The sequence below is a fragment of the Salvelinus alpinus genome, chromosome 24 (assembly GCF_045679555.1).
Source record: "Salvelinus alpinus chromosome 24, SLU_Salpinus.1, whole genome shotgun sequence".
Lineage (NCBI taxonomy): Eukaryota > Metazoa > Chordata > Actinopteri > Salmoniformes > Salmonidae > Salvelinus > Salvelinus alpinus.
This window is the reverse complement of record NC_092109.1, coordinates 2,791,542-2,818,794: the sequence shown is the minus strand read 5'-3', so window position 1 is coordinate 2,818,794 and position 27,253 is coordinate 2,791,542. Positions and strand designations below refer to the sequence as shown.

At 43.4% G+C, this 27,253-nt stretch overlaps 1 protein-coding gene across 1 annotated transcript in view; it reads left to right on the top strand.

Annotated features, from left to right (window-relative positions):
• The window catches only part of LOC139552008 (DENN domain-containing protein 1A-like), a 39,562-nt gene that overhangs the window by 10,501 nt on the left and 1,808 nt on the right, over positions 1-27,253 (top strand). Inside the window, exons 4-11 of the mRNA XM_071363344.1 lie at positions 14,633-14,759; positions 17,025-17,027; positions 23,434-23,531; positions 23,684-23,771; positions 24,373-24,413; positions 24,617-24,689; positions 24,868-24,924; positions 25,593-25,755. Coding sequence (XP_071219445.1) covers positions 14,633-14,759; positions 17,025-17,027; positions 23,434-23,531; positions 23,684-23,771; positions 24,373-24,413; positions 24,617-24,689; positions 24,868-24,872 — 435 coding nt within the window. The 3' untranslated portion in view covers positions 24,873-24,924; positions 25,593-25,755. The remainder of the gene's footprint in view (positions 1-14,632; positions 14,760-17,024; positions 17,028-23,433; positions 23,532-23,683; positions 23,772-24,372; positions 24,414-24,616; positions 24,690-24,867; positions 24,925-25,592; positions 25,756-27,253) is intronic.

Here is a 27,253-nt window from a genome sequence, read left to right as displayed (position 1 = left end):
TCCTCTTGCAGGAACTGCTGACACACTCCAGCCACATGAGGTCTAGCATTGTCTTGCATTAGGAGGAACCCAGGGCCAACCGCACCAGCATATGGTCTCACAAGGGGTCTGAGGATCTCATCTCGGTACCTAATGGCAGTCAGGCTACCTCTGGCGAGCACATGGAGAGCTGTGCGGCCCCCCAAAGAAATGCCACCCCACACCATGACTGACCCACCGCCAAACCGCTCATGCTGGAGGATGTTGCAGGCAGCAGAACGTTCTCCACGGCGTCTCCAGACTCTGTCACGTCTGTCACGTGCGTGTGAACCTGCTTTCATCTGTGAAGAGCACAGGGCGCCAATGGCGAATTTGCCAATCTTGGTGTTCTCTGGCAAATGCCAAACGTCCTGCACGGTGTTGGGCTGTAAGCACAACCCCCACCTGTGGACGTCGGGCCCTCATACCATCCTCATGGAGTCTGTTTCTGACCGTTTGAGCAGAGACATGCACATTTGTGGCCTGCTGGAGGTCATTTTGCAGGGCTCTGGCAGTGCTCCTCCTGCTCCTCCTTGCACAAAGGCGGAGGTAGCGGTCCTGCTGCTGGGTTGTTGCCCTCCTACGGCCTCCTCCACATCTCCTGATGTACTGGCCTGTCTCCTGGTAGCGCCTCCATGCTCTGGACACTACGCTGACAGACACAGCAAACCTTCTTGCCACAGCTCGCATTGATGTGCCATCCTGGATGAGCTGCACTACCTGAGCCACTTGTGTGGGTTGTAGAGTCCGTCTCATGCTACCACTAGAGTGAAAGCACCGCCAGCATTCAAAAGTGACCAAAACATCAGCCAGGAAGCATAGGAACTGAGAAGTGGTCTGTGGTCACCACCTGCAGAACCACTCCTTTATTGGGGGTGTCTTGCTAATTGCCTATAATTTCCACCTTTTGTCTATTCCATTTGCACAACAGCATGTGAAATTTATTGTCAATCAGTGTTGCTTCCTAAGTGGACAGTTTGATTTCACAGAAGTGTGATTGACTTGGAGTTACATTGTGTTGTTTAAGTGTTCCCTTTATTTTTTTGAGCAGTGTATATATATATATATATATATATATACACAGTACCAGTCAAAGGTTTGGACACACCAACTCATTCAAGGGTTTTTCTTTATTTTTTACCATTTTCTACATTGTAGAATAATAGTGTAGACATCAAAACTATGACATAACACATATGGAATCATGTAGTAACCCAAAAAGTGTTAAACAAATAAAAATGTATTTTATATTTTTGATTCTTCAAAGTAGCCACCCTTTGCCTTGATGACAGCTTTGCACACTCTTGGCATTCTCTCAACCAGCTTCATGAGGTAGTCACCTGGAATGCATTTCAATTAACAAGTTCACCTTCCAGTAGGACAATGACCCTAAGCATACTGCTAAAGCAACACTCGAGTGGTTTAAGGTGAAACATTTAAATGTCTTGGAATGGCCTAGTCAAAGCCCAGACTTCAATCCAATTGAGAATCCGTGGTATGACTTAAAATTTCTTACGGCTGAGATCCCGTTAACGGGATCGATATGACAACAGCCAGTGAAAGTGCAGGGCGCCAAATTCAAACAACTGAAATCTCATAATGAAAATTCCTCAAACATACAAGTATTTGACACCATTTTAAAGATACACTTGTTGTTAATCCCACTACAGTGTCTGATTTCAAAAAGGCTTTACAACGAAAGCACACCATCTGATTATGTTAGGTCAGTACCTAGTCACAGAAAACACAGCCATTTTTCCAGCCAAAGAGAGGGAGTCACAAAAAGCAGAAATAGAGATAAAATTTATCACTAACCTTTGATGATCTTCATCAGATGACACCCATAGCACTTCATGTTACACAATACATGTATGTTTTGTTCGATAAAGTTCATATTTATATCCAAAAATCTTAGTTTACATTGGCGCGTTATGTTCAGTAATGTTTTGCCTCCAAAACATCCGGTGATTTTGCAGAGAGCCACATCAATTTACAGAAATACTCATAATAAACATTGATAAAAGATACAAGTGTTTTTCATGGAACTTTAGATAAACTTCTCCTTAACGCTGTGTCAGATTTAAAAAAAACTTCACGGAAAAAGCACACCATGCAATAATCTGAGTACGGCGCTCAGACACAAAAACAAGCCATACAAGTACCCGCCATGTTGTGAAGTCAACAGAAGTCAGAAATAGCATTATAAATATTCACTTACCTTTGATAATCTTCATCAGAATGTACTCCCAGGAATCCCAGTTCCACAATAAATGTTTGTTTTGTTCGATAAAGTCCATTATTTATGTCCAAATACCTCCTTTTTGTTTGCGCGTTTAGTTCCAAAATCCAAACTCATGACGCACAGTCCAGATGAAAAGTCAAAAAATTTCATTACAGTTCGTAGAAACTGACAAATGATGTATAGAATCAATCTTTACGATGTTTTTAACATACATCTTCAATAATGTTTCAACCGGAGAATTCCTTTGTCTGTAGAAATGCAATGGAACGCAACTAACTCTCACGGGGGCGTGCCTGAGTGAGCTCGTGGCACTCTACCAGACCCCTGACTCAATCAGCTCTCATTCCCCCCTCCTTCACAGTAGAGGCATCAAACAAGGTTCTAAAGACTGTTGACATCTAGTGGAAGCCTTAGGAAGTGCAATATGACCCCATAGACACTGTATATTAGATAGGCAAACCTACAAACCTCAGATTTCCCACTTCCTGGTTGGATTTTTGATTTGCTAAATTGTAAATACTCCGCTACTATGGCCTATTTATTGCCTTACCTCCTGGCGCTATTTGCACACACTGTATATAGACTTTATTTTTTTTCTATGGTGTTATTGACTATACGCTTGTTTATTCCATGTGTAACTCTGTGTTGTTGTTTGTGTCGCACTGCTTTGCTTTATCTTGGCCAGGTTGCAGTTGTAAATGAGAACTTGTTCTCAACTAGCCTACCTGGTTAAATAAAGGTGAAATAAAATAAAAATAAATAAATATAACTTCTTCACATGAGAGGCAATTTTTTGACACAAAATGCGTTTTTGGCAGAAATGCCTTTGGAACATGTAAACTTTTATGTGCCGGTTGGATTTTTGGTTGGATTTTTCTCAGGTTTTTGCCTGCAATGTGAGTTCTGTTATACTCACAGACATCATTCAAACAGTTTTAGAAACTTCTGATTTTTTTTCTCATCCAAATCTACTAATAATATGCATATCTTAGCTTCTGGGACTGAGTAGCAGGCAGTTTACTCTGAGCACCTTATTCATCCAAGCTACTTAATACTGCCCCCAGCCATAACAAGTTAAAGATTGCTGTACACCAAAAAATTATATAAAAAATAAAACACTAACATATCTTGATTACATACAGTAAGTATTCAACCCCGTGAGTCAATACATGTTTGAATCACCTTTTGCAGTGATTACAGTCTTTCTGGGTAAGCCTCTAAAAGCTTTGCACACTTTAATTGTACAATATTTGCACATTTTTCTTTAAAAAAAATATTACAATTCTGTCAAGTTCTTTTTTGATCATTGCTAGACAGACATTTTCAAATCTTGACAGATTTTCTAGCAGATTTAAGTCAAAACTGTAACTAGGCCACTCAGGAACATTCAATGTCGTCTTGGTAAGCAACTCCAGTGTATATGTATGCCTTCTGTTTTATGTTATTGTCCTGCTGAAAGGTGCATTTGTCTCCTAGTGTCTGTTGGAAAGCAGACTGAACCAGGTTTTCTTCTATGATTCTGCCTGTGTTTAACTCTATCCCATTTTTTTATCCTAAAAAACTCCCTAGTCCTTGCCGATGACAGGCATACCCATAACATGATGCAGCCACCACCATGCTTGAAAATATGAAGAGTGGTCCTCAGTGATGTGTTGGATTTGCCCCAAACATAATGCTTTGTTTTCAGGACATAAAGTTAATTTCTTTGCCACATTTTTACAGGCTTCCATCTTTTCAGTCTATCATTTTGGTTAGTATTGTAGTGTAAATACAATGTTGTTGATCCATCCTGGGTTTTCTCCTATCACAGCCATTAAACTGTTTTAAAAAACACTATTGGCCTCATGGTGAAATCCCTGAGCGGTTTCTTTCCTCTCCGGCAACTGGGTTAGGAAGGATGCCTGTATCTTTATAGTGACTGGGTGTATTGATTCACCAAACAAAGTGTAATGAACAACTTCACCATGCTCAAATATATATTCATGTCATTTTTACCCATCTACCAATAGGTGCCCTTCTTTGCTAGGCATTCGAAGACCTCCCTGGTGTTTGTGGTTGAACGTGTGTTTGAAATGTACTGCTTGAGCGTGGGACCTTACATATAATTATGTGTGGGTTACAGAGATTAGGTAGCCATTCAAAAATAATTTTTAAACACTTGTATATATTGTACACAGAGTGATTCCATGCAACTTATCTGACTTGTTAAGCAAATTTGTACTCCTGAACTTACTTAGGCTTGCCATAACAAAGGGGTTGAATACATTTGAGCTTTTCATTTGAAATGAATTTGTTAAAATGTATAAAAACATAAGTCCATTTTGACATTATGTGGTGTTGTGTATCGGCCAGTGACATAAAATCCATTTTAAATTCAGGCTGTAACACAACAAAAGTCAAGGTGTGTGAATACATTCTGAAGGCACTGTATGTGATCGTATCCCAATGAAATCAAGCTTTGAAATTATTCTGTTTTTGTCATACTATATGTGTCAAATACTACAGTGCCTTCAGAAAGTATTCATACCCCTTGACTTGTTCCACATTTGTGACCTGTGTCAAGAAGCTAGGCGTATGTCGCATGTCAGCAAACTGGATGCAGTCTATCACAGTGCCATCCGTTTTGTCACCAAAGCCCCTTATACCACTCACCACTGCGACCTGCATGCTCTAGTCGGCTGGCCCTCGCTACATATTCGTCGCCGGACCCACTGGCTCCAGGTCATCTATAAGTCTATGCTAGGTAAAGCTCCGCCTTATCTCAGCTCACTGGTCACGATAACAACACCCACCCGTAGCACGCGCTCCAGCAGGTATATATCACTGGTCATCCCCAAAGCCAACACTTCCTTTTGCCGCCTTTCCTTCCAGTTCTCTGCTGCCAATGACTGGAACGAATTGCAAAAATCTCTGAAGCTGGAGACTTATTTTTCCCTCACTAACTTTAAACATTAGCTATCTGAGCAGCTAACTGATTGCTGCAGCTGTACATAGCCCATCTGTAAATAGCCCACCCAATCTACCTACCTCATCCCCATATTGTTTTTATTTACTTTTCTGCTCTTTTGTACACCAGTATTTCTACTTGCACATTATCATCTGCTCATCTATCACTCCAGTGTTCATTTGCTAAATTGTAATTACTCTGCTACTATGGCCTATGTATTGCCTTACCTCCTCACGCTATTTGCACACACTGTATATAGACTTTCTTTTTTTTCTATTGTGTTATTGACTGTACGCTTGTTTATTCCAAGTGTAACTCTGTGTTGTTGTTTGTGTCTCACTGCTTTGCTTTATCTTGGCCAGGTTTGCAGTTGTAAATGAACTTGTTCTAAACTAGCCTACCTGGTTAAATAAAGGTGAAATAAAATAAAAATAAATAAATATAACTTCTTCACATGAGAGGCATTTTCAAAACTCAAAAACAAAATTGGGCAGGAATGCCTTTGGAACATATAAACTTTTATGTGCCATAGTAACAAACTTATATGCCATCTTTAGATACAAATACGATTGTTAAATTAAGAGCCTAGTTGGATTGGTCTGCCATTTAGCATGCTTCTGTCTATAACATGAGCATGTGTAGATAATCCTTTCTACAGCGGCTTTTTTGAAAGATATCATGAATAACTGCAAAAGTATTACTACTGCTCTCAACATTGCTGCCCTGAATTTAACATGCACTATCGACAAAGATCAGTGGGAAAAAGTTGTGATGGAATACTTTCTAGAGTACGATCGTGCCTTGCTGACTCTCTGACTCACGAGGATGACAGACGATGATGAAATCCCTGATTTGAGATAAAAACATTTTCATTGAACCAGACATTGTAGATTCTTCTGATGACAGTGATGGGGAAGAAATGGCAATCAACAGTGTTGTTGTCACGGAAGAAGTTGACCGAGTTTTGAAATCAGTGGAATGCCCAGTGGAAGCAGAGAGATGATTGACAAATGCAGAGAGAGTCAAATATAGAACACAGAAGGCTGTTGTATAAAACACCTACGTATCTCCAGATTACATCTTCAAACTAAGGGCAAACATGGCATCCATGGCATAGAGGGAGAAGCGTTCATCCATGTATACGGGTAAGAGTCTAGCTACATTTTCAGATATTATACGTTTCAAATTTTGTCAGAAAGTTGTTTTCATTGCAAGTTAAAGCATACTGTTAGCTAGCTAGCTAACGTTAGCTGGCTGACTCGCTAGCTAATGTTACGTGTATGATCTGTGTAGTAATATTATTTCGTATCTCAGAAAACCATTTGCATTTCTAGTTATAGCCTAATGTTAGCTAGCTAGCTAACATTAAACCTGGTTGGTTAGCTTTAGCTTCCTGCAGATTCATGCATGGTAGTATACGTTGGGATTATTGTTCATTGTTTAGCTAGCTAGCTACATGTCTAAACAAAATACTCCACTGTGCAAGTAACCATTTCACTGTATGCTGTGCATGTGACAAGTACACTTTGATTTTATTTGATATAGTGTGTGTTTTACAGAGACGGTAATGTGAAGATCAACATGACCTGCACCAAAGTCAGATTAGGATATAGGTCAAGGACTATATATATTTTTACTACTACTTTATGCTCCTACTTTCACCTCTTTTAGTCTTGAAATATTTGATTGTTTATTAGACTACCTTATTCAATCTGTTTAGCACATGGCCTCACATGAATTCTTAAAGAGATGGATGGGGCTAAGGTTTAAGAGGGTGTGAACAATGCTGAATGGGTGTAAACAAAGAAGAGCTCTCTAGTAGGTGTACCAAAACAAGGGCCATTATCTCAAAAGTGGGGTTACACGTCTATCAACGTTCAAAGCAGAATAACTTTCCCATTGTTCCTCAACTGCAGTGTATGATGTAGCATTTTCTGTCTTTGAGTCTTTACTTTTATACAATGTAAAGAACACAATTTCAAATGTTGCTACATAGAACCGTATCCAGGTGGTGGGTCACATTTTGTGTTTTTAGAAATGTTTGCAAATTTATTGAAAATATCTCATTGACATAAGCATTTGCACTCCGTTGGTATGACACTCCAAATTGAGCTCAGGTGCATCAAATTTCCTTTGATCATCCTTGAGATGTCACAACACCTTGATTTGATTCCACCTGTGGCCAATTCCATTGTTTGGACACACCTGTCTATATAAGGTCCCACAGTTGACAGTGAATGTCAGAGCGGAAACTATACCATGAAGTCCAAGGAACTGTCTGTAGATCTCCGAGAATTGTGATGAAGCATATATCTTGGGAAGAGTCTAATACAAATTCTAGAGTGTTGAAGTATCCAAGAGCACAGTGGTCTACATCATTGGGAAACAAAAAATATGGAACTTCCCAGACTGGTCATACAGTCAGTTCTAAACTGAGCAACCGGGCAAGAAGGACTTTGGTCAGGGAGGTGACCAAGAACCCAATGACTACTCTGACCGAACTACAGAGTTCATTGGCTGAGATGAAAGAACCTGCCAAAAGGACAACAGTCTCTACAGCACTTCACCAATCTGGGCTTTATGGGAGAGTGGCTAGACGGAAGCCACTCCTGAGGAAAAGGCACATGACAACACGCCTCAAGTTTGCAAAAAGGCACATGAAAGATTCTGAGAGCATAAGGCAAAACAGTCTGTAGACTGATGAGCAAAAATGTAACTCTTTGACCAAAGCGCTATGTCTGGAGAAAAACATGCACAGCTCGTCACACGTTTAACACCATCCCTACCATGAAGCATGTTGGTGGCAGCATCATACTATGGGGATGCTTTTCAACGGCAGGGATCTGGGTGACTGGTAAGGATAGAGGGAACAATGAATGGAGCCAAATACAGGCAAATCCTTGATGAGAACCTGCTTCAGAGTGCAAACAACCTTAGACTGGGGTGAAGATTTACGTTCCAACAGGACAATGACCCCAAGCATACAGCCAAAGCAACGCTGGAATGGTTTCAGAACATGAATAATGTGAAAGTAATTGAGTGGCCCAATCAAAATACCAGACTTGAATCCCGTTGAAAATCTGTGGAAAGGCTTGAAGATTGCTGTTCCCCACCACTTCCCATCTAACTAAGCAGAGCTTGAGAAAATCTGCCAGGAAGAATGGGAGAAAATTCCCAAATCCAGATGTGCAAAGCTGATGCAGACATGCTCAAGCTGGAATTGCCGCCAAAAGTGCTTCTACAAAGTATTATATCAGGGGTGTGAATAGATATAAATGAGATATTTCTGTATTTAATTTTCAATATTTGCGAAATTTTCTAGAAACATGTAATCACTTTGTCATTATGTGCATAGATGTGTGTAAGACAACAAAATGTGGCATAAGTCAAGGGGCATTAATATTTTTGAAGGGATTGTATGTAACTTGTGGTCAACGTGCAGTGTACAAATTATTTATAACTTTGTTCCGGCCCTCTGATCATACACTAGGCTTGGGCGGTATACCGTTTATACCGGGGTATTTGGAAATAGCCACGTGATGGTTTGTCAATACCATCCTGTGGCGGCAGGTATCCTAGTGGTTAGAGCATTGGGCCAGTAACTGAAAGGTTGCTGGATTGAATCCCCGAGCTGACATGTTAAAAAATCTGTCGTTCTGCCCCTGAGCAACGCAGTTAACCCACTGTTTCCTGGGTGCCAGAGACGTGGATGTCGATTATTAAGGCAGCCAATTCAGTTGTACAACTGTGCGCTTTGTCATAGGAAATGCGCAGGGCCGCCTTGAGGGCGGCGAGGCGCCGGGCGATCCAGGTGGAGGCGGTGGAAGTCTCTCAGGAGTGAAGGATCCAAAATGTCCCCCACCGGTAACCAGCACCTCTCCTCCGGACCGTACCCCTCCCAGTCCACAAGGTACTGTAGGCCCCTCACCCGGCGTCTCGAGTCCAGAATGCTACGTACTACACCAGGGACCCCCCGATGTCCAGAGGGGGCGTAGGGACCTCAGGCACCTCACCTTCTTGTAGGGGACCAGCCACCACCGGCCTGAGGAGAGACACATGAAACGAGGGGTTAATACGATAATAAGTAGGAAGTTGTAACCTATAACACACCTCGTTTATCCTCCTCAGGACTTTAAATGGCCCCACACACTGCGTCCCCAGCTTCCGGCAGGGCAGGCGGAGGGGCAGGTTTCAGATCGAGAGCCAGACCCTGTCCCCCGGTGCGAACACGGGGGCCTGCGGTGCTGCTCAGCGCTCTTCTTCTGCCGTCCACCCGCCAGTCTCAACGATTCCTGGACGGCTCTCCAGGTGTCCTTTGAGCGCTGCACCCATTTCTCCACCGCAGGAGCCTCGGTCTGGCTCTGATGCCATGGGGCCAGGACCGGCTGGTAACCCAACACACACTGGAAGGGAGAAATGTTAGTCGAGGAGTGGCGAAGGGAGTTCTGAGCGAGCTCTGCCCAAGGAACATACCTCGCCCACTACCCTGGCCGATCCCGGCAATACGACCGCAGAAACCTGCCCACATGGGGGTTTGGGGGTCTCGGTCAAGCTGACCGAGACCCCCAGCCTCTCCATAAACGCCCTCCAAACTCTGGACGTGAACTGGGGACCCCGATCAGAGACGATGTCCTCAGGCACCCCGTAGTGCCGGAAGACATGGGTAAACAGAGCCTCCGCAGTCTGCAGGGCCGTAGGGAGACCGGGTAACGGGATGAGACGGCAGGACTTAGAGAACCGATCCACAACGATCAGGATCGTGCTACTTCCCTGGGACGGGGGAAGATCGGTGAGAAAGTCCACCGACAAGTGTGACCACGGCCGTTGTGGAACGGGGAGGGGCTGTAACTTCCCTCTAGGCAGGTGTCGAGGAGCCTTGCTCTGAGCGCACACCGAGCAGGAGGAGACATAAAACCTCACATCCTTAGACAACGTGGGCCACCAGTATCTCCCCCTAAGACTCCGCACTGTCCTCTCAATGCCAGGATGACCCGAGGAGGGTAGAGTATGAGCCCAACGAAGTAACCTGTCCCGGACCCCCCGTGGCACATACTGAGCCCCTGCTGGACACTGAGGGGGGGCAGGCTCCAACCGCGAGGCCCTCTCTATCTCCGCGTCCACCTCCCATACCACCGGTGCCATGAGACATGAAGGTGGAAGGATGGGGGTCGGCTCGATGGACCGCTACTCGGTATCATATAGGCGGGACAGCGCGTCGGCCCTGGTGTTTAGGGAGCCTGGCCGGTACGAGATGGTGAAGCGGAACCGGGTAAAGAACATGGCCCATCTAGCCTGACGTGGATTCAGTCTCCTCGCTGGCCGGATATAATCAAGATTACGATGGTCAGTCCAGATGAGAAAAGGGTGCTTAGCCCCCTCAAGCCAATGTCTCCACACCTTCAGAGCCTTGACTACAGCTAACAACTCCCTGTCCCCCACGTCATAGTTTCGCTCCGCCGGACCGAGCTTCTTCTAAAAAAAGCACAAGGGCGGAGCTTTGGTGGCGCACCCGAGCGCTGGGAGAGTATGGCCCCTAACCCAGCCTCGGACGCGTCCACCCCCACTATGAACGCTAAAGAGGGGTCCGGGTGCGCCAACACTGGCGCATTGGTGAACAGCTCCTTCAGACGACTGAAGGCTCTGCCCTCATCTGCTGACCAACGCAAGCACGCCAGTCCTCCCTTCAGCAGTGAGGTAATGGGAGCAGCCACCTGACCAAAACCCCGGATAAACCTCCGGTAGTAATTGGCAAACCCTAAAAACCGCTGCACCTCTTTTACTGTGATCGGAGTCGGCCAATCTTTGGAGAACACACATTTCTCAGCCTTGACATACAGGTCATGCTCCAGCACTTGCCCAAGTACCTTACGCACCAGAGACACGTGCGCGGCGCGTGTGGCAGAATAGATCAAGATGTCATCGATGTACACTACCACTCCCTGCCCGTGCAGGTCTCGGAGAACCTCGTCTACGAAAGATTGGAAGACGGCTGGAGCATTCTTCAACCCATATGGCATGACGAGGTACTCATAATGGCCAGATGTAGTACTAAATGCGGTTTTCCACTCATCTCCTCCCCGGATACGCACCAGGTTATACGCGCTCCTCAGGTTCAGTTTTGTGAAGAAACGCGCCCCGTGAAATGATTCCACCGCCGTAGCGATGAGAGGTAGTGGGTAACTAAACCCCACTGTGATTGAATTTAGACCTCTATAATCAATGCACGGACGCAGACCTCCCTCCTTCTTCTTCACAAAAAAGAAACTCGAGGAGATGGGTGACGTGGAGGGCCGAATGTACCCCTGCCCCAGAGATTCAGTGACATATGTCTCCATAGCCACTGTCTCCTCCTGGGACAATGGGTACACGTGACTCCTAGGAAGTGCAGCGTTCTCCAGGAGGTTAATCGCGCAGTCCCCTCGACGATGGGGTGGTAATTGGGTCGCCTTCTTCTTACAGAAGGCGATAGCCAAATCGGCATATTCAGAGGGAATGCGCACGATGGAAACCTGGTCTGGACTCTCCACCGTAGTTGCACCTACGGAAACTCCTATACACCTGCCTGAACACTCCTCTGACCACCCTCGTAGAGCCCCCTGTCTCCATGAAATCACCGGGTTGTGAAGGGCTAGCCACAGAATTCCCAGCACTACTGGAAACGCAGGTGAATCAATAAGGAATAGACTAATCCGTTCCTTGTGACCCCCCTGCGTTACCATGTCCAGTGGCACCGTGGCCTCCCTGACCAGCCCTGCCCAATATTGGTCGGCTATCTAAGGAGTGCACGGGGAAAGGTTGGTCTAACGACACCAGGGGAATCCCTGGCCTTAGGGCGAGCCCATGATCCATAAAGTTCCCAGCTGCGCATGAATCGACCAGCGCCTTATGCTGTAGAGAGGGAGAAAACCCAGGGAAAGAGGTTAGCACAAACATATGGCCGACAGGAAGCTCTGGGTGAGTCTGGCGCGGACTCACCTGGGGTGAACGATCAGTGCTCCGCCTGCCCTCCCGACTCCCAGACGAGCTCCTCCAGCACCGGTCGGCCGTGTGTCCTCGCCGACCACAACTGGTGCAGGAGGAATCTCCTCCTCCGGTCCCCCTCGATGCAGCCCCCCCTAACTCCATGGGGATGGGAGCAGGAGGGCCTGGGGGTGGAATCAACAGGGCCCGTTCCGGACGCCCGCGGGCAGCCAGCAGGTTATCCAGTCGAATGGACATGTCTATCAGCTCATCCAATGATATAGTAGTGTCTGCATTTGCTCACTCCAGGGCTCGCCCCGTCAGACAGGAGAGGAGGACGCTCACGCTCTCCTCTCCTGAGGTAGTCGGACGGACGGTAGCTAGGTATAACTCCAGTTGGAGGAGAAACCCCTGACACCCAGCCGCCGTCCCATCATACTCCCTGGGGAGCGCCAGACGCAGGGTCCCGGAGCCGGATGCTGAAGCAGGGGTAGGTGGTGCTGATGGAGGGGGCGCTGGAGATGAGGTGGGAAGGCCACTCCTCTCCCATCGGTCCATCCTCTCCATCATCTGATCCATGGCGGATCCAATCCGGTGAAGAACGGTGGTGTGATGGAGGACCCTCTCCTCCATCGATGGGAGAGGAGGTGTGGCTGCTCCTGCTGATTCCATTTTTCAGGTGCGGGATTCTGTCCCCGCTGACTAGGTGTGTAGAAGGAATCAAAAGCAGAGAGCAGAGAGGTCCAGTGGAAAGATGCACTTTAATGCAGCACCAAAAGTAAATGCCCAACCACGCAGGGCGCAAAACACTGACCAACCCAATACAGCGGGTAACACGGTCCAGAGCACACAACCGTGAACATCAAAATAATCCCGCACAACAAAGGGGCGGGTTTCACAACCTAAATAGGGAAGTAAATCAAACACACACAAACAAGGAACAGGTGTAACTAATTAGACAAAACTAACCGAAAAGAAAAAGGGATCGGTTGCGGCTAGTAGGCCGGTGACGACGACCGCCAAGCACCACCCGAACAGGCGGGGGAGCCAACTTCGGCAGGAGTTATATTATTTGTGTGTTTGTTTTATATTGGCATCTAAAATGTTATCGTGTTCTCAACTTTGCCAAGTGGGTGAAATGTATTCATGAACTGTCATTGGAACGAAGAGTGGACTTTTTAGAGGGGACAGTTCCTACATTATTACTGATTTGAAGGGGGACAGTGCCTGTAGCGGTAGTGTTTAAAGGTTGATTCAGCACATATTAAGTGTATCACTGGGGAACATCAGAGGCCACACACTTCAGAATGTTTCCTTTCAAATGATACCAAGAATATGCATATCCTTGCTTCTGGGCATGAGCTACAGGCAGTTAGATTAGGGTATGTCTTCAGGCAGAAAATTGAGAACAAGGGATGCAGCCATAAGAGGTTATTAACTTGAGAATTCACATTAGGATAGGATATACTTTAATGTCCCAGAGGGGAATTTTTGTTTTAAATACACAGTACTGCTCCATACAAAATAGACACTGTACATTGAGCTTACATGTTGACATTTCAAAGACACTCTTTTCCATTTCCTCCAAATAAAAGTACTCATGCAAACAAATGAGGGAGGAAATGACAACAACAATTCATTTGCGTGTCTTATCGGTCTTGCCTCCGCTGTGGTAGAGAACAAACCCAGGTCATGCCGAATGCTACTAAAAAGCTGTACTCTTTCCTACGGTTCTTTTTCCAGTCGCAAGTTTTTGGGGGTTTTGAGGGAGGCAAAACTTTTACTAACAAGGTAACCAAGCGTCTTTAATAACTGGGGGAGCTTGCTACAGGAGAGAAGCGACAGGGGAAGAGAGAGAGAGAAGATGGAAAGAGAAAGGATTACTTCAGCCCCTCCGCACTCGCTCCCGGCTAGAGCACTAGCCTAAACGGCCGTCTCATGGAGTGTATTCATGTAGAATAATGCTGTTGTTGACTTGCAGGGCCGTTTTTTTTCAGCGGCGCTGTGCGTATGGATGCAAGAGAGGGAGAAGGGAGAGAGGGGGGCCTGGGGAACGGAGGGGCTGATTTTAAAATAGCGGGGTCTAGATGCTACTAGAGGGGATGAGACTATCTCTGGGGGAAAGGGGGAATGAAGGGAGGAAAGAAGGTTGAGATGTTGGTATGAAAGGAGAAGGTGTATTGGGAAAGGAATGGATGGGTGAATGGAGAGAGGGATAGATAAAGACGGTGAAAGGGATGGATGGATGATGGGAGAAGGTATTAAGGTTGGGTGAAAGAGATTGATGGAGGGAGCCAAAGAGAAGGGATTGGGGTATGGATGGATTGAAATATTACCTGTAAATGCACCTATGACTATGTAGGTGAAAATGTTACACGTTGCTTATCACTCAATCACACGGTCCTTATGTAGACATCATAAACAATAGTAAGGTGTAACTGTTTGTTAATGTTTGTTTTCCCCAGGTGTCCTCCTTAAAGAACCGCCTAAAGAAGGTTTCCACAAGGACAGGAGACGGCGTGGCTCGAGCCTTTCTCGGAACACAGGCCGCTCTCTTCGGCAGCTACAGGAACGCACTGCAGATTGAACCTGGTGAGCCATACTGAGGGAGAGCAAGAGAGAGTGGGAAGAGGGGAAGGTTTACAGTTAGGAGTGAGAGTGAGAATGTGAGAGACAGTGAAATAGAAAGTTTGTCTTTGTAGCTGTGCTATAGAATGGTTACAGTGACGCTTGAGAAAGAAAGACAGAGGGAGAGAGAGACACACACTCACACAGAGAGAAGAGTGACGTGTGTGTGTACTGTATGTATGTGTGAGTGTGTCTGTGTGTGTGTGTGTGTGTGTCTGCCCACACGCTTGTGCACATGCACGCTTCTGTCACTGGATAATAGCATTAGTGATGCAGATCCCTGTGACCCCCAGTGTAAAGGGAGGGAGAAGCCCCACAGGATAGTCCCCTTACGTGGGGTAGCAGTCCCCCCACCAGGGGAGACAGAGAAGGGACACACGTCCTAACAATGGCACAGCTTGTACCCCCGCACTACGTATGGGGAAGCCGGTGCCTTCCTTCCACCTCCAAGCTGTCACTGCCCTGTGGCTAACCCTCACCCCTAAACTCTAAACCCCTAACCTGCACTCTCTCTGAACCAAGGACCCGTCTGCCTAGGAGACACTAGGGATTCCAAAGACTTTCCTGTGTGTGTTGTGTGTAATGATGTGTCACAGACCTTTCTTTATGTGCTGTGGTCCATTCTGTGCCTGTCTCTCTCTCTCTCTCTCTCTCGCCCCCTATTGGCCAACCCCCCCCCCCCCCAAAAAAACCGATGTTGTAAAAAAAAATGAGCAGCTAAAAACCACCATATATAGCTATAGTGCAAATCACATGCAACAACTGGACGATGTGCAGTCAAATATTTTCTAATTTTACTTCCTGGTGGAGCTTCAATATGAAACAGGTTTGTTTGTGGGTCAATATCACTAAAAGTGTTATTTTTTGTCCTCATGATAAATCATTCAAAATTGTATATAAAAAATATACAAGGATCCTTATGTGTGTATGTCTTCATGATAATAGAAGCATACTGACATAGACTTCAAAGTACATTTTATACCTTTTAGACTATTTTATTTCAGTGGAAGGAGGCAATTTTTCAATGTCCCAGGTGCTGCTCGACCAACTTCATTCAACAAGAACAATTAGGAATGAAATTATACATAAAAAAAAATATTTACACATTTTCAAATTTTCTTCATTAAATGTTATCTTATGTATAGTATTTTTATGTTAAATGCTGCATCTTTTATAAGAATATTTTCTGTACATCCTCAAAGTCATTGTCCTCCCTGTTACATTGTGGTTACTGGCACTTTACGAAAATATATATTTTCTACAATGACATCACAAACAGGAAATTATGCCACTTCCTTGGCGGGAAAACAACTGTGGTTAGCCTAGTGAGTATCTATATTTCATACTATTACATTTTCATCATGATATGTTGGTGATGTGATGTTGGAAAGCATAACATGTCCACCCTGTTAAGCAAAAATACAAAAGACGTTAATCGAATTTCATAATTTCAAAATATATTTGTCAAACAATGCAAATTCCTTTTCAATTGGCAGACATTAATTATCCTAGCTTCATCACGATCACTTGGAGCATAGTTGCTAATTTTAGCTCAAAATGTCCACCCTGTTATTGTCCACCCTGTTATCCATGTACACGTAACAGTGTGGACATGCACTCAACAGGGTGGACAAATGGATATCTTGCAGTAATGTGTTGCAAAATATGTGTTTTTGTTCATAAATTGTATTTCATAATTACAGGATATATAGCATGTATAGTATTTAAAGAATAAATAAATATCAATTGAATCAGGTCTTTCTGAAGGAATGGCACCTCCTCTTAGTGCAGCTGAAAGACGGCGGCAATACAGAGAACGACGTAATGCTGACCCAGAAAGAAGGAGAGAGTATCTAGAGAAAGAGAGGGAGAAATGGATGAAAGATAAAGAGACAGGGAAGAAGAAGGCAATATCTGAACTCAGTGAACCCATAACCCCAATCCCGATCTACTAACCCTTATCCTTAACTTTATCTCTGACTCTACCCCTAGAATCCTAACCATTAATGTGTTTTAGGCAATGCCAGCAAGGGGAACGCATTAGAAAAAGAACACACAGAAGACTCCAAAAAGAGAGAGAGCATTTAAAATCAAAAGTGGCAAAGGAGAGGGAAAAAAAGAAAACATACAGGAAGAGGTATGCAAGGATTAGGGGAGAACAGGCATCTGTATCGCCTCATTCAACAGTCAAAGCATTGCTGAGATGTCAGAATGTGACCACCTATTAAGAGGGTTCTTCTCTTTCACACATCTCTCATTAAAGATATCAAAACAAAATACAGAAATGCAAGGAATCAGAAGAACAAGCAAATCATTGCGACAGTGACCCCTGTGAATATACTGAAGAAGTATAAACTTCAGAAGACGGTGTTGGGCTTTTCAAATAATGAGAGCGAAGTTGGAAGGGGACCTTTGCTCTTTTTTGACGAGGAAGGGAAGCAGAACAGAAACAGAAATAAAAAGGAAAGTGAAGGATTTCTTTCTCAGTGATGATGTAAGTAGTATAACGACAGGACGCAAACAAACCATGACACGACTAAAGAACAAAATGCAGAAGAGGCTTCTGACTGAACACAATTAAAAAATCTGCACAGGAAATTCCTGCCTGAGGAACTAGGTCAATTGTCCTGTACCTCCTTCTGCCACCTCAGACCATTTTGGGTTGTTACGCCCAATGACACTGATAGTGAAACTTGTCAGTGCAAAACCCATGAGAATTTACAGTTCATGGCAAATTCTCTTCACAGCCTTGGGCTTTTGTCCACCAAAAACCTTGAGGACATGGTCGACTCAAGTATGTGTAACCCGAAATCGAAGCTATGTGCTTATGGTGAATGTAAGGATTGCTTCCTCACCACTCATCCAACTCTAAAACCTCCTCGGAATCTAGAAGTTCCTCTGACACAATGGACCTGGGAGAAGATCCAAAAAGATGAAGAGAAGTGCTCCATGATAACCGCGAAGAGGGAGGTCACAATAACAGAAACTGAACTGGTCAGTCAGTTTCAAGATAGGCTCGCTAAGTTTTAGGCAACACATATTTAATATCATTTGGCAATACAGGGCCTATAGCGAGCTTAGGGAGAGTCTGAAGAACAATGAGTGCTTGCTGCACATTGACTTCAGCGAAAACTATTCATGCAAATACAGTCAAGAGATCCAGTCCGTGCATTTTGGAGGATCTCACTAGCAAGCCACTCTCCACACTGGAGTGCTGCAGACCAACCACCAATTGCTTTTTACTCCGTTTCACCATCACAGAGACATGATCTACCCGCCATTTGGGCCCACCTTGATCCGGTTCTTGCTATTTATAAGCAGAAGTACCCTGAAGTCAGCCGGCTTAATTTCTTTAGTGACAAGCCGGCTACACAATACAAGCAAAAAGATAACTTTTACCTACTTGCCACAGAACCACACAAACAAGGCTTTTAAGAGGTCAACTGGAATTTCTTTGAGGCCAGCCACGGCAAGGGGCACCAGATGGTATTGGAGATGCTCTCAAGAGATCTGCAGATAGAGCAGTGCACCATGGAAAGGATATCCCAGGCCCTGTACAATGTCCTAAAGGGTCTTAACTCCTCTGTGGAGATGTTCTTCATTACTGAGAGTGATGTTAAGGCAAGAGCAGAGGTAACCCTCCTTCCTCCCCATACACACATACAGTACATCCATTTATCTTGTACAGTAGTTGATTGAGTATTGAAATGTATAAGGTTTTTGTTACTCTTTATATCTTATCATATGCTATCATATATTTAGCAAACCAGACTCCAAAAGAATGGCATCAACAAATTCTTCTGTCCAAGTCTTAAGAAGATATTTGTTGGTACTTTGATGGACAGATAATTTGTCTGATGCCAGAGCCACTGGCTGTCAATAAACGCTCTTTGCAGAGGGAAGAATACACCTGGAAGTATATGGAAGAGCATTTGGGGTGAAAGGGGGGAGCGAGGGAGGGGGAGAGGAGGAGAGGGACAGGAATGTGTTTTAATGCTAAGTCCAATGATTTTGTACCTGCAATGTATTTTTGTATTGTTGTTTTCTCAATGAATATGTAACTAAATAGCAGTTCCAATGTTGTTACTACATGTATTACAATGTAGATATATATTCAGTGTTCAGTATTCAGGTTTCAGGGTTTAATTTATGTTCTGTCCCGTTATAGTTGTCCACCCTGTTATACCTTGGCATCTTTTTCAAATGAATTCAGTTACATTGTCAAATATCAAGAATTTGTGTAATGTATTTTAAAGAGTAAGACACGGCCAACACCACAAAATTATAAACCTGGATAAAATATAATTGATACCTGTCTCAATTTAGAAAGATAAGGTGCAAATTAGATGAAGTTCAGTATAAAACTACACATTGTATACAAAATCTGTTATTTCTTTATAATTTGACCAGAACAAATGGACAGAGTTGACAATGGGACACAATAGCTTTATGAAAACGTCAATATTATTAAAATAGTCCAATGAAAGTAATGAAAGACAGTTAAGTGCATGTCTGTAACAGGGTGGACATATCTTATGGCTGATTCATTGAAAATGTGTTTATAATTAAGTGCTGGAGCTTGGCCAACATGTTTTTCTAAAAGTCTATTTTTTAGTATAACATAAAAGGAATACAAATTCTGAAATAAAAATGTCAAATGTAAAATGTTTTGTGAATTGACCCTTGTGTCTGTCTGTGTGGCGCACATGACATTAACATTGTCTGTTCAATGTCTCATAAAGCTGTGATTGAGAATAGCCTAGGCCTATAGACTCTGACTTTTATTCTTATTCTCTTTGAAAGCAGCAACATTTGGACACCTTAGGCTATTACAATATTTGGGAAATAGGCTACAATTAAACAATTCTACACGGTTTCTTCACAAGGGGAATCCACATTTATGAACAGAACACAAGAATGTTTCTTAAGTTCTGCCACAATAAATTACAACTTGAGTACTCAAATCATTTTTTGTAGCTATTTTTTAGAACACAAGGCCAGAATATGTGTGCATATACAGTGGTGGAAAAAGTACCCAATTCTCAAACTTGAGTAAAAGTAAAGATACCTTAATATAAAATGACTCAAGGAAAAGTGAAAGTCACCCAGTCAAATACTACTTGAGTAAAAGTAAAAGTATTTGGTTTTAAATATACTTAAGTATCAAAAGTGAAAGTATAAATCATTTAAAATTCCTTATATTTAGCAAACCAGACTCCAAAAGTATAAATGTTTATTAAAATGTATTGATAGCCAGGGGCACACTCCAACAAGACATAATTTACAAAGGAAGCAATTGTGTTTAGTGAGTCCGCCAGATTAGAAACAGTTGGGATGTTCTCTTGATAAGTGTGTGAATTGGAATTCAGTGTGTGAATTTTCCTGTCCTGCTATTAGGCATTTGAAATGTAATGAGTACTTTTGGGTGTCAGGAAAAATGGATGGAGTAAAAAGTACATTATTTTCTTTAGGAATGTAGTGGAGTAAAAGTAAAAGTTGTCAAAAACATAAATAGTACTGAAGCTGTGCTTTTAATGTATTTTCACTTAAGTACTTTACACCACTGCGCATATGTGACCTGATTCAGGAAACTAGGTGTATGCCGCAAGTCACGACTTCACAGGAGAGCTGTTTGAACATAAACTTTTTGGGCAGAAATGCCTTCTGGAACATGTGAACTTTCATGTGCCTTAATAACAAACTTGTATGCCATCTGTAAATACGAATAACATTTAGAAATTTTGAGCCTAGTTGTTTTAGCCACAGAAAAAGTAAGAAACCTTCCCGTTAGCCATGATCGGCTGAGATAACGAGTGGGCTGGACATGCCAAGAGATTTGTTCGGATTGGTCTGCCATGTAGCAAGCTTCTGTGTTTTAAAAAAACACACGTAGTAGAACTGCATATGTGTTGTTCTCCACTTTCTGGAGGACCGAGTTTTGAAATCAGTGGAATTAGAGTATGATAGCAAAGGAGATGGAGAAATTCTGAAGTTTGCAAATATGCAGATGGAGTCGAAAAGAGAACACACAGAGAGAAGGTTGTTGTATAAAACACCTGTCTCCAGATAACATCTTCAAACTAAGGGCAACCATGGCATCCATGACAAAGAGGGAGAAGCGTCCATCCATGTATACGGGTAAGAGAGTCTGGCTAGCTACATTTTCAGATATTACACGTTTCTAATTTTGTCAGTCGTTTTCATTTCAAGTTAAAGTGTACTGTTAGCTAGCTAGCTAACATTACATTATGATCTGTGTAGTAATATTATTCGTATCTCAGATCCATTTGCATTGCTAGTTATAGCCTGATGTTAGCTAGCTAACATTGAGCCTGGTTGGTTAGATACCTGCAGATTCATGCAGGGTAGTAACGTTATGAGTTGGGATTATGGTTAATTGTTTAGCTAGCGAGCTGTCTAAACAAAAGACTCCACTATGCAAGTAACTATTTCAAAAGAATGTTTATGATGTTTAGCACTGCGACAACTGTCGACAGACGTAGCTAGTAAATTCGCTCTGGCTATCTACTCCGATTTCAGAGCACGCTCACCTGAGTGTGCGAGAGTGTAGAATAACTTACGAATTGACGAACGCTCTACACCCGTTGAATATGGCCGGTGCTAGTAAACGTTTTCAAAAAAGCGTATTTAAATTGTTGCCAGCAGCACAGTTGCAGTCACCAAATGCTCTGGGTGACATAAAAACTGCCTAGCCAGCTCTGCTAGGGAGAGTAAAATGGTCAGAGTGAGCTGTTCTCTAATTTTTGTCTGGAAGTAGCTAGCAATCTAGCCAACGTTAGCCAGTTAGCTTGGGTGCTTGACTGCTGTTGGGTCAGAATGCTCGGATCAACCCTACTTTTCGGCCAGTGTCCAGTGTGCACTCTGAACGCTCCCGAGAGCAAAACGCTCTGAATTTACGAATATCCAATCTAACAACGCTCTGAGTTTACGAACGCCCAGATTAAATTTACAGACACACTCGTAGTATAAGCCAGGCTTTAGTCTTGAAATCTTCATTTTTTTTTGTACATAGCCTCACGTGAATCCTTCAAGAGATGGGTGGGGCTAAAGGTTAAAAGAGTGCGAATGATGCTGAATGGTGTAGACAAAGAGGGGCCCTCCAGTAGGTACCAAAAGATTCAAGGGCCATTTCTCAAAAGTGAGGTTACAAGTTTATCAACTTTCAAAGCAGAATTACTTTCCCATTTGTCCTCAGCTGTAGTGTATGATATACCATTTTCTAGCTCTGAGTCTCTACTTTTATCCAATGTAAAAAACACGATGTCAAATTTTGATACATCAGACCGAAACGAGCCGGTCGGTCACATTATTGGTCATTCAAAGTTTATTTTTACTTGGGAAATAGGATTACTGTGCGGGACTTTAAAAAAAAACACATGTATCTTAAGCATACCTTTAGAAAAATGCGTGCTGTTTCCTCATTGAGGAGGATGTCATTCTCCTGAGGAGGATGAGCTGGCCATTAATGTACTTAATTTTAAATTTCTTTGAAGGAAAACAATTTTATTTTATAATTTTGTGATTTAATTATTTGTAATATTTTATAGAAATCTGAAAACACTGGACAATTACCTTTTTAAATTGAAAGGTCTTCTCTCTGCCTCAAGTCAAAATGTTTAGAATTGCAGAATATAAGCTTTAAAGTTGCAACAACATAACTTTTTTCTGACCCATGGCAAAATATGTAGAATTGCAGGAAATTTACTTGAAAAATTCAACATTTTGAGAGGGGCTTTGAAATCTTCCTTCCCAGGGCCCGAGAAAAGGTTTGTCCAGCCATGCGCTGTCGAAGTCATGGTAAAACTCCTTGTGTGCTTTTTTTTATGTGTTCTGATTATGAGGGGGTCCCTGGTGAATTTGCTATCTCAAAAGGGATCCTGGCCCCAAAATGTTTGAGAACCACTGGTCTAGTTCCTCTCCTGCTGTCTGTTGACCTACACAGCACTGCCATCTAGAGGTGAAAATAGGTTTTCAGGCTCTACCACTAAATAAGGACACTATATTGCATTTACTGTAGTTTTGTTTCCAATTCATCTTATATGATCAAAAGTTGGGGTTGATGGCAGGATGGATGTGGGGGGTGACATCTGTCTTCCTCTTTCTGTTTACCTGTCCTTGTTCTGTATATCTCATTTTATAGTGTTTCTTTTTTTACCTATAACTCTGGGTCTTTTTGTATCTGTCTGCTATTTTATGTTTATATAATAATTGCATACTTTTCTACAAAGTACCTATACACCTTTCTTGTGTGTGTTCAATAATTTGGGCTCCCGAGTGGCGCAGCGGTCTAAGGCACTGCGTCTCAGTACTAGAGGCATCACTACAGACCCTGGTTTGATTCCAGGCTAAATCACAACCGGCCATGATTGGGAGTCCCATAGGGCGGCTCACAGTTGGCCCAGCATTGTAAATAAGAATTTGTTCTTAACTGACTTGCCTAGTCTAATTTTAATAAAGGTAAAACAATTATAATATTTGAGCAAGATATCTCTTGATATGTCAAACACACACTTTAGTAATGGTCATTGTAAAAATACATAGATTGGCAAACCATATCCAGGATGCCACCAGATCTACTTCCTTCTGATTGTTCCATATTTTGTGTACCTTCAGGGAGAGCCAATCACGTTCAGTGAGGCGGTCTTCATGACCCACCGCTCCAGTGCCATGAGACAGTTCCTGCAGAACGCCAGCCAGCTGCAGCTCTTCAAACAGGTACACACACACATACATGCACGATAACAGGTACACATACACACACAGAATAAGTGTGATGCAATAGAATAAGTACATCACATTTGCCTACATTAATCAATGAAAGAAACCTTCCATGTATAACTGGGATAAACCTTTCTCCCTCTCTGTAGTTCATCAATGGCCGCTTGGACCTTCTGAATGCCGGTGAGCGCTTCAGGGATATATTCGAGGATGAGATCAACATGGGAGAGTATGCAGGTGTGTTCAGCACACATTGAATTACAACCATATAAAACATTTCTACTAGGTAATTTCTCTTGGTCTCAAAGCACTTTACTTCATCTTTGGGGAATGGCAGATGTTTGGTGTGCCACCATGCACGCTTACCACAAACCACGGCCGTGTTCAATAGGCAAGAAACTAGTCAGCGTCTTGAAACTGAGGTAGGCGACGTCTTGAAACAGCGTCTTGAAACTGGCCCAGCCAGAATGCTCACTGACGTTCTCCGTTTTGAAATGACACGTTTTTCAAGCCTACTGACCACAAACCAGTTATTGCAGTGGTGGGTGTCAATGGCCCTAATGCTAACCCATGTCCCATGACTAACCTATATAGAATGCCCACTGTGTTAAGGCATTGACCTTTCACCACCGCTGGTGGCACCTTCATTGGGGAGAACAGGCTCGTGGCAATGGCTATGAGCGGAATAAGTGTAATGTATCAAATACATCAAACACATTGTTTCCATGTGTTTGATGCGATTCCATTTGCTCCGTTACGGACATTATTTTGAGCTGTTCTCCCCTCATGAGCCTCCTGTGCCTTTCACTGTGACCTCACCTCTGTGTTAACTCCACAGGCAGCGACAAGAACTACCACCAGTGGCTATTCACTGTCAAGGTAGGTCTTCAAAGACAAGTGCTGCATTTGAACCGATCTTTCATGTTGTTCAAATTATACATGTTTTTTTTTTTAGCTCATTCATGCTAATAGTTCAAACTTGTTGGATTTTCATCAAACAACCTGTTTTTGGTTGTGCTCTCTGGGCTACCACTGTTGTTGGGGTACAACCGTGCCGCTAACAATGGTTTTGTCTCCAACAGAAAGGGGGCGGAGCTATCTTCAACACAGTGAGGACCAAGGCTAACCCTGCCATGAAAACGGTCTACAAGTTTTGTAAGTGTCCTCCTATCATGACTATTACACCATGACAATCCCAAAATATGTCCCTACTGTTCACTTAGTCTCATATTGATGCCACTTTAAAGGTAGACTCTACAAGATGACTCCCTACATCAACAACGACAGAAACAAAATCTGTTTAGTAAACCCTTCTGTGTTTTTCCTCCAAAAGGCTAAAGATCATGCCAGGATGGGGATAAAGGAAGTCAAGAGCCGGCTAAAACGAAAGGTGCGTGGTGTTCAGTGTTTGGGTTTTGTTAAATTTGATCTAAATATTTTTTTTATTTGTCTTTGACCCAAATCACAGGCTGAATAATAACTTTACAGAACACAACTGTCACACACACACATGCACAAGCAGACAAGCATGCAAACACACAGACACACGCTGCCACTCAATGGGCGAAATGATTCACTCACTGATGGTTTTTCCTCTCCCACACCAGGCTGTCACTCACTCTTCCCTCCACTGTGTGTTCACCTTTCAAACGAACCCTCTGTTGACCTCTCAACCTGACCCTCTTTACTCCTGTCACAATTCTGCTCCTTCAAATCTCTCACTCTTTTTTTCCTCCTTTTAATGCTCACTCCAGTGCACTCACTCACTCTCTTTTCACGCTCGCTCACTCACTCACTCACTCACTCAAACTCTTTTTCCATATCTGTCCCTCTTCTGTTCCTTAAATCCTCTTTGGCACTTTATTTGTCCTATTTTTACCCTCCTTTGGCTGTCCACTTCCCCCATACCCCTATGCCCCCCTGGCACTGATCCCCCCTCCACTATAGCCCTGTAGGGCCTCCTCCCTCAACCTCCCCCTTTCCCTCCACAGAGACCATCACCACCACTACCCCCTCTGGCCATGCCAACCTCCTCCGTCTTCTTCTTCCCCTCTCCAGGAGCTGACAGAGAATGGCTACTCCTCGACAGCAGACACAGGTGGCACAGGAGCGGGTACCGGGGAGGAAGACACTACGGCCGGGTCGCCCCCCCTCCGCCGGCAGGAAGGACAGTGTCCGCACCTGGGATGAACGGCAGCCCATCACAGCGCACGTTGGACAGGTGGCCCGAGAGGGACGGGAGGGAGGGAAGGGGGGGATGAGTTTCTGAGGTCTCTGAGGATGTGATGGGGGGAGGGGCTTTTGTCAATAGGGGGTGCTGTTAGCACTTCTTTTTTTGCGTCTCCAAATTAAACTGCCTCGTACTCAATTCTTGCTCGTACAATATGCATATTATTATTACTATTGGATACAAAACAATCTCTAGTTTCTAAAACCGTTTGAATTTTGTCTGTGGGTGAACCAGAACTCCATCTACAGCGAAATTCCTGACATGACTTGCGGAGGTCTGAAAACTAGGCTCTGATCTGGGTTCAGTTTAAAAGTCTGTGTATATCCTATGGCTGGAAATGAACTGCACCCGCCTTCCCCTGGATGTCAGTAACCAATGAGAAGTGGAATGGGCTCTCTACGTGTTTCTCAGAGTTTATAAAAGGGGATGGAGTGACGTGTCCCTTCCTTTCGACCGCTCGCCAGGACGCAGAAGGGACATCAGAATTGCATGCTCAAAAGCACTCTTTATTGACCAAAGATATATCCGTCTGTGATTTAATTCGTTATAGGTGTTAGAAACATCATAACGAAGTTATTTGAAACCGATTTATATCAGTTTATGCGAGTATATTGCTATTTTTCTGAATTTCCTTAGTATTGCGGTTTGAGGATTTGGACATGTGTGTGCCGTGTAGCTATCGTTAGCTGCTAGTTCCGAAGTTGAGGAGGTCGTTTTACAACAAAGCAACGATTATTTTGGAGAAAGGACACTTTGCCCAAGATACTGATGGAAGCTCGTCCAAAAGTAAGAACTATTTATGATGTTATTCCGTATTTATGTGGAAAAATGTAATAGTGTTTGATCACCATGTTTGCAGGCACTGGTCTGGCTGCAACGCACACTATATGTCTAGTAACGTTAATTTTAAAAATCTAACACAGCGATTGCATTAAGAACTAATTTATCTTTCAATTGGTGTCCAACTTATATTTTTTAGTCAAGTTTATGAATAGTTTTTTTATTATAATAGGCGCTTCTCCAAGATGGCGCCGGCCAGAATGCATGCAATGTTTTTACAGATTACATTGTATAACCACGATTTATGCTGCTAAATATGCACATTTTCGAACAAAAGCTATATGCATTGTGTAATATGATGTTACAGGACTGTCATCTGAAGAATTCTGAGAAGGTTAGTGAAAAAATTTATATATTTTGGTGGCGATAACGTTATCGACCCTTTTGGCTTGATTCAATGCTGGGTGATGTTAGCTCATGTGGTATGCTAATATAACGATATATTGTGTTTTCGCTGTAAAACACTTAGAAAATCTGAAACATTGTCTGGATTCACAAGATCTGTGTCTTTCGATTGCTGTATGCTGTGTATTTTTCAGAAATGTTTTAGGGTGAGTATTTTGGTAATTGACGTCGGTCTCTGTAATTATTCCGGCTGCTTCCAACGCTATTTCAGATTGCAGCTGCAATGTAGAAATGTGATTTATAC